This window comes from Ursus americanus, chromosome 6, assembly GCF_024610735.1.
Source record: "Ursus americanus isolate L20-20 chromosome 6, mUrsAme1.1.p, whole genome shotgun sequence".
Classification (NCBI taxonomy): Eukaryota; Metazoa; Chordata; class Mammalia; order Carnivora; family Ursidae; genus Ursus; species Ursus americanus.
Window position 1 is genome coordinate 69,157,582 of NC_142132.1, and position 12,200 is coordinate 69,169,781.

Genomic DNA, 12,200 nt, shown 5'->3' on the forward strand with positions numbered 1-12,200 from the left:
AGAATCTAGGTCTTTGAGGTTGGAGGAGTGGGGGTCCCATTTCCTCGCTGGCTTAGGGTCAACTTCAGGCGATTTCACATAACCTGTATGCATGGCGGATACAGTTTGGAGGGCAGGGAATTTGGGGGGTTATTTGAGAATTCTACCCACAACAAGGAGGATTGCTGCTTCTCTCCACAGTACATCTGGGGGTTGCTCAGAGCAATTCTTCCAGCCAGCACACTGGCATTCCCTCTCCCAGCCAACCTCTGTAACTTCAGGTGCCCTTGGCAAAGAGAGGTGGATGGGACAGTGGGTGTGACCCCGATGGGGCACCACAGGGCTGTGACCGGGGCTTTCTAGTGGGGCTTTACTGTCCCAGTACTTAGGATGTCACACTAACCAACCCCATTGTCTGTATTAGAAAGGGAATCCTTGCAGGATTCCTTGTAGGATGTGAGTGCCCTGCCCAACTTGTTGGTCAAGCAAAGTCTTGTGACTGCCACAAGGACATTACTGCCCAAGCATGACTGTTTGTTACCTCAGTTTTCACTTATTCACTCATTTACTCTAGAAAACATTTACCACGCCCCTATTTTATGGGTCAGTGAATACGTAATAATCTCTCATCTGGTTTATGACAGTAGCCTTCTGGCAGTCTCCCTGCTTCTACCCTGCCCATCTGCAGCCTGTTTTCCACCCAGATGCCTGAGGATCTTCTCCTAAAAACAACTTAGATAATGCTACTCCTCTGTTCAAAACCCTCCAATGGCTTTCCCACTCTGCTACAGTCAAAGCCAGAGCCTATAAAGCCTGAAGGGTCTGGGCCCCTGCTGCCACTTCAACCTCATCACTGACCCATCTCTCGCTCCCAATCTTCTCCAGCCACACTGGCTTGCTGCTGTTCCTTCTTCAGCCAAGCACTCCTGCCTCAGGACCTTTGCACACACTGATCTGTCTTTCTAAACTGCCATTCCCCAGACTTCTTCTACAAGGTTCGCATTTTTTCAGAGCTCTGCTCAGGCAGTATCTTCTCAGTGTTAGCTTCCTCGATCACCCCTATAAAACGCACTCACCCCCTTTGCATTCCCCATCATTTTGATTTTTTCCCGTGGCCTTACCACCATGTGGCATTCTCTCTCTATATTTTCTTGTCTGTTTGTTCGTCTCTCGACACTAGAATATGACCTATACCAGGGCAGACTCTGTTTTCTTTACTGCAGTGTCCCCCCACACCTGGAACAGTTCCTGGCACACAGTGGGTGGTTGAATGTGCTGTAGGTACTATGGGGCATGCTGCATGTAAAGGGATGGATAAGAAAAGACCTGTTAGGGTCTTGCCTTTTGAGGGATTCATAATTTGGTCGCAGGAAAAGGGGTGTATATAAACATCCTTGTAATGTCACGACATGGGTGCTGAGGGAGCACTGCTGAGGGGCCAGGAGAATCAGAAAAGCCTTCCCAGAACAGTGACATTTGAGCCTGTCTTGCAGGATAAAAAGTGACTGGGGAGAGAGGGAGGGGTCCCCACCCCTCCCCTTCTCTTTCAGTTTCCGTAACACCAGCTGGTGGTTATCTTCAATCCCGAGATGTAGTGAATGACACGGTTAAAAGGAAGAGGAACACATATGTCAGATAAAAGATTTGGGTTTATATGCCTCTGACGTAGCTTGGATCATGTGCTTCCTGGAACCAATCATGGAGCCAGAAAGATGAAATGCTCTCATTGGCCAGGCCAAGTCAAGTGTCCCTCCACCCCACCCCACCCCCACCCCATGAGAAAGGGTGGGGAACGAAATCCACTCTTTATTTTTTTTTAAAGTGTTTTTTTTTTTTAAGACTTTATTTATTCATTTGACAGAGAGGGATGTCGAGAGAGGGAACACAAGCAAGGGGAGTGTGAGAGGGAGAAGTAGGCTTTCCGCCCAGCAGGGAGCCGGATGCAGGGCTCCATGGCAGGACCTTGGGATCATGACCTGAGCGGAAGGCAGACACGCAACGGCTGAGCCACCCAGGCGCCCCCGAAATACACTTTTTAATCACAGGGACTGGGCCTGGGGAAGGGATGGTCCTAAAAGGATTATTCAGGTGCTATTTCCACAAAAATGCTGGGGGCAAAGCACGGTTACTACTTTTGATTTTCCCACTTTTCTCTTTTCACATCCCTGGTAGCCATAATCTTTGTTCTGGTCTGTTTTCTTGTACTCAGGACCTATCACAAAGTACGTGTCAAAACCTTTGTTCTGTATCCAGGCCAGGGAGATGCCACTGGGCACCAGTGTGTGTGAGTGTGTGTGTGTGTGTGTGTGTGTGTGTGTGTGTGTGTGTGTGTGAGATATGGGGGAAGCATCCAGGCCTGCTGGGCAGGAAGAGTGGGTGTTGAGGGTGTAAAGCCATCCCTGGTTCCCTATAGAGACGAGGCCCAGAGTACCAACTGGTCAGGTTCACATACAGACTGCTAAATAGGTTTTCTAGGTATTAACTGACAAGATAAGTTCTTCAGGAATAAGATCCTATATTCAGAAGAACTGAACTATTAGAAAACAGCTTGCATAGTGCCTTTGTCTGTTCTGGTTGCTATAAGAAAACACAGACTGGATGACTTATAAATAACAGATATTTATCTCTCATAGTTCTCTCAGTTGAAAGTCTGAGATTAGAGTGCCATGATTAGGTAAGGGCCCTCTTCTGGGTGGTGGACTTCTCTCGTGTCCTCGCATGGTAGAAGGGGCTATGGATCTCTCTGGGGCCTCTTATAAGGGCATTCACCCCATTCATGAGGTCTCCACCTTATATGACCTAATCACTTCCCAGAGGCCCCATCTCCTAACACCATCACTTTGGGCATTAATTTTCAACATATGAATTTTGGGAGGACACAAACATTCAACCCATAGCATTTACTCTGATAAAGCCCTTTGTTTTGCTTCTTAAATGCTCCTCTGTCCTTTAACTGTAGAATGACCAGCTATCCCGGTTTGCCCAGGACAGAAAGGGTTCCAAAGATAGTTTTAAAACTAACACAATCCTGGCAAAGCAGAGATACAAAAACAAACAAACAAAAAAAACTGTGTTTTTTAGGACTTTTAGGATCCTAAAATCATGGAAAATTTAAGCATGTACTTACAAATTGCTTTAATAAAGTACTATACTGCATCATACCAAAAGGGAGACCACACCTAGGTGCTGCAGGAAGAAAGAATTGAAATCACCTGTTCCTTAAGGAATTATACCATTGTTCAACTGTAAGCAAAAGTTAGACTCAGCACAATACTTCAATAACTTATTTACTCTAAAATATGTTCCTAATTATTCTCTAATATAAAGTACTTCATCTGTTGTTAATGTATAACACATAGAGGAAACTGTACAAAAGACTCAGATCATGAATTATCATGAAGTTAAGACACCATGTAATCACCACCCAAATAAATCGTTTTTAATGGAAAAAAAAACCCCACATCTAATTACAGAAGAATATTCTTTTTGTTCTCTAAAACATCAATTCTCTACACCTGGAAACTGTATGTTCCTTGAGCTACTTAAACTGATGCCCATTAGTAGTTACCAGAATGCCAGGTATAACATCAAAAGAAAAATAATACCTTATAAAGGTGATCCTTTATAAACTATAAATGGTTTTTCAGTGATGGAATTTTTACATAATTAGCATTTAATGTTTAAGTGTTTTCGATTAAATATTTTTGATAAAAACAAAAGTGTATTTATGACTGTGTACATGTTTCCTTTCTTTTGGAAACTACTACTATGGGTTTACTTGGCTACATCAGTGGTTCTGGATTCCAATTTGCATGAGGCTAAAGATAAAATATAGGTGGAAGGCCCTACATTAGAAGTGACGCAGCTTTATAAATATTGCCAAAATGATGGTAACAGCTACACCGTACAAATCTTACTTTTTAGATGATTACTTTTTAAATAGCTAAAAAACTGAGGCCATCTGACTGATGTATATAGCAGACTAAGGGGAGCCCTGGAGGTCCTGTGTGGGCACAAACCAATTAAGTTGAGCACTCAGTGAAATTGCTTTCTCAGCCAGGATGGAGAATGATTGATCACAAGTCAAACCTTACACATGTCAGACTGAAAGAGTTTACAGGTAAATTTGGCCCGAGGCCATTACCACTTCATTTCTCTGGCTGAAACACTTTAAGTGGCTAAGTGAGTGGGGGAAAGCCACTTAATTCTTTGTACAACGAGAGCCCCCAGCTGGGTCTTGCGTTGGTTTCCACTTAAGGTATGGAGGTAAGAAAGACCAATTTCTGGTCTTCATATGCGCGACTGAGATTGGGAAGTCTGCCTAAACAAGTGGTTCTCAACCCCAGTGGACTTCAGAAATTGAGGGGGAGTTCAAAACAACAAAAAAGATCAGGCACTCAGGACACACCCGAGATCAAACACTCCGAATTTTAGGGATGTGGAGCCCAGGCACCAAGCACGTTTAATCAGGTAATTCTACTGGCAGCTATGGTTGATAGCGCTGGGCACAGTTCGAATCGGTAAAAGCCTCTTCCCTTTGAAGGAAGGGTCCCAAGACCAGACTTGCAGAAGGGCTGTGCCTGCAGCCTGGGGGAATTTCAGCTCGCAGGTCTGGATGTCAGCGGCAGGACTCCAGGGGACCGCGCTCAGGTAAGGCAGCACTGGCTTAGTAATAGACATTCTCGCGCATATCTCCCTGGAGACACCCCGCGTGAGCCAGACATCGAGGGTCAAGCACATGGACCCGGAGAAGACTAGACCACCACCGCCCCGACCCTTCTAGGGGTGGACATCGGAGCGCGCTGAGACCGAGAGCCGAAAGCGCACGCGCGAGGGATGCGACCAGCGGAGGTACGCGCGCGGACCGAGGCGGAGACCTGAGGCGCATGCGCGGTCGCAAAGGCGGTGCTTCCGGCCGGCGGAGGCGGAGCCGGGGCTCGCTGGGGGGCGGAACCCTGACCCCGACCCCGACCCGGATCCAGGCCGCGACCCCTAGCAGGGCCCGCAGGAATGGCCCGGCACGTGTTCCTGACGGGGCCCCCAGGTAACCCCGCCCAGGTCTCCGCTTCTGGGAGGCCGCGGGGGTAGGCACGAGGGGGTGGCGCGCGGGGTGGGCGCGGCCCGCTGCTCTCCGGGAGGGGCGGCGGGCTCCAGGGCTCTGGCTGTTGGCCCCTGAAGTTCCCAACTTAAATTACAGGCTTTGTGATCTGAAGCCTACGTGTCCCTTCTCAGAAAGCGCGATTTTAAGTACAAAAGATAGTATTAGAAATGAGGCCAACGCTAGTAAGGAAAAGAAATTGTGGTTGGATAGTATGCAGGCTTCTTTGTGAAGGTACGAAGAGCGGGGTGCAGCGGCCCCAGTATACCTAACGACGTAGTTTTGAACTTGGGATAGGCACGTCTGCCACAACCGTGATTGACATGCAGGCGTCTGGTTTCTGTTGGTAGTCACACGTGCTGCCATACTGTGAATCTGGCCTGCATTCATAATGGAAGGAAGCGAGGGTCTTCGCTTGAAGGATAATGAAGTAAAGATGAAACCTCCCCGCCCCCCCTCCCCCCAGGTCCCTGCAAGGTTGAGGCTGCAGGTTGAGAAGCTCCTCTCAGATCCCTTGTCTATGCCTGGCCCCTCTAATGCCAGCCATTGGGCAAAGCCCTCAACCCTGTGAGGCTGTGAGTGGATGGGATAGTGTTCATTCAAATGAGAGACTGGAGGAGGAGACGCTCTTTAACCCAAGGCCCTACACATATATCAGGTGTGACTCAGGAAGGTGGTGGTAGCATCAGATGGGCTAAGGCAGAAAGGTGGGCTTGGAGTGGAAAAAGTGATTTATTTCTTCCGCTCCTTTGCAAGGTCGGTCTAATGTTTAAGTTAGCGGAGCATTCAGATATCAAAGATTGTCCTTCAGGGCCTAGAATTGTCTTCCACTTTATTTTAATGGTTATGTTTTGCCTTAAGTAGCACAGGCCACACTTCATATTATAGACTTTGGAATTTTGTTTTTACCAGACAATGGGGAAGCTGTGAGGAGAGTGGTTTGAGGAATTTCTAACATCCAAAGTACTCCCTAACCTTGCAAAAGACTGTCTTCTGAAAGTTGATTTGTCAGTTCTTTATTTGAAACTGGGAATGCCGTTTGCTCCGCAGGCTGGCCCCAAGACATCTACGTGTTTCATAACAGAAGTGCTCTGTTACTGTGTTAGTACCTGCCTGGGTCCTGGAAGTGGCTGAGGACAGAGGTTGGCCAGGTCAACACTGGTTCCTGTTTCCTTTTTTATAAAAGTTTTATGTACACACAGTTGAAAGACTCAAATACTTCTACCATATAGCTTTTCTAAGACTGTCCTAAAACCTAGTCACCCTCTCTTTCTCTTCCTCTTCCTAGTGCAGTTATAGTGTAATTTTGATCAGCCCAGTACATGTGAAAGCTGATCACAAGAAAGCCATGTAGTCAGTAATCTATAGTTTTCTTTTCCTTTTATGTGCAACTTTTTTCCCCCTTTGGAGTTACTGTCTTTTTTTTTTTAATATAATTTCTTTCTTTCACTAACTCTGTCTCAAACTCTGCCTGCTGTCTAACTCTAATCTACATATTCAGTTCGTCAGGTAATATATCTTCTCAAAGAGGTCACTTTTTGTTCTATATGTTGTCAGTGCCCCACCAGTATGTCCTTGGCACTTAACATTTTCCCCAACTTCCAACTGTCCACCTTTTGACTGACCTTGGAGGGCTTTCTCTGGGCACTGAATTCTGCTATACCTGTGCATGGGGCAGGCCTGAAGGGCCAGGGGATTCCTGTCCCCCAGGAGCAGCCTTGAACCCACGATAGATGGAAGTTGGTGGATAAACTCCCTACTTCCTCACCCCTCAGACAGGAGAACTGAGTCACGTGTCTAAAACTGTCCCCTAGGATTCCCCAGTAGATTTAGCTACCCACACAGGTAACTTGCTTGATAATACAGTTACTTCCCTTGGGGCTTTGGGGTCGCTTTCCAAATTAAACTGCCTGCACTTGAATCTTTATCTCAGGGTCAGCCTTATGAGAGAACTAGAACCAAAAGGATTCTGGAGCTCTCTGACCTGCTCGTCTTGCCTCTCTGTGGTGTGGAGCTGTCATTTTGGGGTCTCCTTCAGCATAGTGTAGACAGCGCAAGGCTAGCAGCCGAATTGATGGAGATGAAAAATTAACTGAAAGATTTCTAGAGCTGATGGGGAAGGGACTTGAGCCAGTGTCTCCTCTTGCTTCCCCGTGTCCTGTCCAACATGCAGGACACGCAGCGCCCCCTTTTATTATAGCTGCTCTGTGTTATCTTCTTCAAAATGGAGTACCTTTTTTTTTTTTTTTTTTTTTTACATTTAGAGTAATGCCCACTTACTATAAGACCCCTCCCCCAAAATTCAAAGTTTTAAAGAAGAAAGTGACAATCACATGGAGTTGCTATATACAGAAATAAGTGCTGTGAACCTTCCCAGTTCCTTCTCGACATTTCCTTCTGTAGAAACATATACTTCATTTTTTTTAAACTTAATGGAATATTACTGTATATACCTGTTGTGTCTTAACCTGCTTTTTCTCCGTCTATCCATGTATTGTGGTCTGTTTTCTGTGCTAATAAATCTAGGTAAACCGTATTCTCTTTAATGGCCGCATAGCACTCCTGCGTGTTTACATGTCGTTATATACATGGTACATAATTTAACACTCCCTTACTGACCAGCATATAGATCACTTTCCATATCTTGCTGTTATAATGAGTACTGACATAAATACGCTGTTTCATATCTTTGTGCCATGGTCAGATTTTTGCTGAAGGTGAATTCGTAGCGACAGACGTGCTGTGTAATTTGGAAGGCACACTGAAGTTGCCCTTCAGAAAAGGACCAGCTACATACCCACCAGTGCCTCTGGCCTGCAGTAACTGGGTTCTTCCGTGGCTTTCTTAAAGCAGCAGTTACTGGGGGACGGAGCTGGGATGAAAAGCCTACCCGGTTCTCTTCCAGGCACAGGGAGCATGTGGCTGGGTTGCTGTTCATGTTCCAAAAGGCCAGCCACCATTGTCTGCTGGCGTGAAGTTGGGAGGAGAGGTTTATTAAAGAACAGATCATAGTTGATCTCAAGGAAGCTTAAAAGGGTTCGTGGGGAACCCTGATGACTCTGTTGGCAGCCATAGAAATAATATGATTTACAACCTTGTGGTATCTCGATATAGTCTCTTGCAGACTTGCCGGAGGTTTCCCCTTTTTCCACTTTTGGGTCATCATGATGCCGTTGGCTTCAATGTGCATGGAACGAGGCTCACAGAAACGAGGTCATGGTGACACACAAAGGCCCCTGTTAACACGTATGGTCCTTACTCGTTGTGTAAGCCTGGATAAGTTGCCTAACCTCTCTGTGCCTCATCTGTAAAACAAGAACAAGAAGGCGATTTCCCTGAGAGGGGCAATTGTGAGGATTTAACCAGGGAAATGCTTGTGGAGCTTGCTAGAGTAGAGCCTGGCTCCACAAGGCCGGTGATGAGTGTTATTTTATTTACGAGTGTTATTTATTTGGTGCTTGTTAGCACAAAGTAAGCGTCCATCAGAGTAGTTAACCGGCCAGGTGGGTGCGGCCGTGGAGGTGCAGAAGTTGTAATTTGGGAAAGGGTTGGGGGGCAAGCCCAAGGAATGCTTAGGGACACTGGAAGAGGTCATAGAAGGGGTTGCCAACCTGATAGGATTGCTCTTGGGAGAAAGTTTAAAAACTGCCATTTCTAGTGCTGTTAGTGGTATTTAAGAGAGACTTTTTTGGGAGACATAGCAATGTAAGTCCATGGAGGAGTGAAGGGATTCTCCCACCATTAAATGTAGGTCCAGAGATTTGGAAGGTTGAAATCCCAGTTTAAGGTGCCCAGCCTTTGACCCAAGCATGACCAGTTTTACTTCCTGGTGAAAGAGTGTGGCCACCCAAGGAGGAGAGTGAACCTAGTTCTAGAAGCTTGTCTCAGAGGATGCACATTGCACCTGACTGTCACCACAAAGCCACTCATTTGGTCCTGGGATTGGGTATGTGACAAAATTAATGGTGTTTCGGAATTTCAAAATAGAACTTTAAGATCCCATCCATATTTTTATTATGCTTGAAATTAAAAAGTTTTAACACCTGGAGCAATCAAAATTGACGTGAAATTGATGTTCATAAAATTCATGCGCAGCCCATCTCTCTCCCCACAGTGATCGCTCTCAGAGTCCAGGAGTGCTGTGTGTCCTCTAGCGAGGCAGTGCTTCCTAATGGGCTTTTGTTTTGTTTTTGTTTTTGTTTTAGGAGTTGGAAAAACAACACTGATCCAGAAAGCCAGTGAGGTTTTAAAATCCTCCGGTGTGCCTGTCGATGGATTTTACACAGAAGAAGTCAGACAGGGAGGCAGAAGAATAGGATTCGATGTTGTCACATTATCCGGCATGCGGGGAGTTTTGTCTAGAATTGGGTACTGATATTTCACTTCTATAGTGTTTTATTCTCCCTGGACACAGGATTGGGCCAAATGATCCCTTCTATCTTGAAGACTCTTGGGCCTTTATGGATTTCTCAGAGAAAGAAAACAGAGATGGAAACCATCACATGAACAACAAAGTATAAAAATATCATAGTTCACTTAAAACTTATTCCACCAAGTAATAAGTTTTTAGCATTTTGTAATTCATTGTCCTGCTTCTTATGCCGCATTTCTGTTGCACTGCCTCCCTGCAGCTTTGGGATTGGCCTCAAGGTACCTGCCGGGCCCCGGGGTGGTGGTGGTGGTGGTGGTATGCAGTCTTGTCGGTGGCCCTGTTGTCAGGAGAGAACATGGAATCAGGTTAGCTTTGCGTACCACTCCTTGTGTAGGTGATTTTTAAGGGTGATTTAGCATACGTGGAAGGCCAGAGGCTCACTGGAGTAGCTACAAACCAGACATTAGTACAGGGGTTTTTCAACAGAGAATGCCCTGTCTTTTCATTCAGGTCAGAGCCTCCGCCCGGAAAACGTGAATGCCGGGTTGGGCAGTACGTGGTGGATCTGACTTCCTTCGAGCACTTGGCCCTTCCGGTCTTGAAGAATGTAAGTATGTGATTTCTGCCTCTTGAGTCCATCTCTTCTTAGTGCATTGTGGGAACTGCTGGCCCTGGGAACAGAGTGGTCTTGCTCCAAAGGAGTGGCCAGTTTTACATTTTACAACTGAAAAGTTTTCAAGTGATTGAGCCTTATAAAAGGATATATTCACCATATTTGATGTCACTTTGAACTACACATAAATTCCTTGTCACACATATTCAGCCCAGGGAAATATTTTATACCAGGAGGGCTCTGATGCTCAGCTACCAAGACTCCCAAAGTGAAGTCTTTACTCTGCGTTCCTCTTATTTATATCTTAACCCTGTTTTCACAGCACAACAAATAAACATTTAGGAAGGGAAAATGTCATTATGTACCATTGTAAGCACCTAACACATTACAGATATTCCTCAGCTTACGTTGGGGTTACCTCCGGATAAACCCGTCACAAGTTGAAAGTATGGTAAGTGGAAAACACATGTAATACACCTAAACCTACAAACCATCATCGCTCAGCCCAGCCGACTTCAGCACGCTCGGAACACTGAACGTTGGCCTACGGTTGGGCAAGGTCATCCGACACAAAGCCTATTTTATAATGAAGTGTTGAGGATCTCATGCGATCTATTGAATACTGTGCTGAAAGGGAAGCACGTACTGGCTGTGTGGGTGCAGCGTGGTTGTCAGCGTGTTGGTTGTTTACCCTCATGGTCTCGTGGTTGCCTGGATGCTGGGACTCCATCTCCTGCCCAGCACCGGGAGAGATCATACTGCGTGCTGCCACTAGCCCAGGAAAAGGTCAAGATTAAAAATCTGACCTATGGTTTCTACAGAAGCTGTATTGCTTTCGCACCACTGTAAAGTTGAAAAATCATAAGTTGAACCGTTCTAAGTCACGGACCATCTGTGATACACCATTTATCACTGTATTACCTGTTTTTTTTTTTTCAACAGTTTATTGAGATAATTCACATACTGTACACTTCACCCATTTAAAATACACAGTTCAGCTTTTTCTAGTATATTCACAGGATTGTGCAACCAGTCGTCACAATCTAATTTTAGGATATCTCCATGCTTTCAGAAGGAAACCCCATACTCATTAAGCAGTCATTCTTCATTCCTCTGTCCCTCCCAGCCCCTGGCAACCACTGCCTTACCTTCTTTGCCTGCCAGTTTGCCCATTCTGGGCATTTCCTAAAAAGGGAATCATGTAATATGGGGTCTTTTGTAACTAGCTTATTTTACTTAGCAAAATGTTTTCAAGGTTTATGCATAGTTTAGCGCATATCTTTCTTTTTCATGGTTGAATAATACTCCACTGAGTGGATATACCACTTACGTTGATCAACTCATCAGTTGATGGACATTTGGATTGTTTCCTCTTTTTGGTTATTGTGAATAATGCTGCTCTGAACATTTGTGTGCAAGTTTTTCGGTAGACATCTGTTTTTGGTTCTCTTGGGTTAAACCTTGGAGTAGAGATGGTAGATCATATGGTAATTCTATATAAACCTTTTTGAAGAATTACCAGACTGTTTTCCAGAGCAACTGCACATTTCCACCAGCAGTGGATGAGGATTCCAGTTTCTTCGCATTGTTGCCAGCACCAATTATGGTCTTTTTAATTTCATCCATTGTAGGAGGTGTGAAGCACTATATGGTTTTGATTTGCATTTCCCTGATGACTGGTGATGTTGAGCATCTTTTCATGTCCTTATTGGCTGTCTGTATATCTTCTTTGGAGAAATGTGTGTTCATTTGCTTTGCCCATTTTTAAATTGGCTTAGTTGCCTTTTTATTACCTGGTTGTGAGATGTCTTCATAAGATCTGGATACCAGTCTGTCATCAGATATATAATTGCCAGTATATTCTTCCATTCTGTAGATGCTGTCACTTTGAAGCACGAATGTTTTTGAGACGTTCAGCTTATCTGTTTTTCTTATGTTGTTTGTGCTTTTTGGTATTGTATCAAAGAAGACTTTGCCTGACCTAATTTCATGAAGATCAACTCCTTCGTGTTCTTCTAGGAGTTGTCTAGTTTTACTGTTACATACAGGCCAGCAGTCTGAAGTAATTTTTGTATATGGTGTTAGGTACGAATCCAGATTCCTTCCTTTGCAGGTAAATACCCACTTGTTTCAGCACC

The 12,200-nt window shown here is 45.1% G+C and overlaps 1 protein-coding gene across 1 annotated transcript in view; it reads left to right on the forward strand.

The window, feature by feature from the left end:
• The first annotated feature begins 4,882 nt into the window (after window positions 1–4,882).
• Window positions 4,883–12,200, forward strand: part of NTPCR (nucleoside-triphosphatase, cancer-related) — a 28,692-nt gene continuing 21,374 nt past the window's right edge. The window contains exons 1-3 of the mRNA XM_045783452.2: window positions 4,883–5,023; window positions 9,283–9,445; window positions 9,960–10,056. Of these exons, the coding sequence (XP_045639408.1) occupies window positions 4,990–5,023; window positions 9,283–9,445; window positions 9,960–10,056 (294 nt within the window). The 5' untranslated portion in view covers window positions 4,883–4,989. The remainder of the gene's footprint in view (window positions 5,024–9,282; window positions 9,446–9,959; window positions 10,057–12,200) is intronic.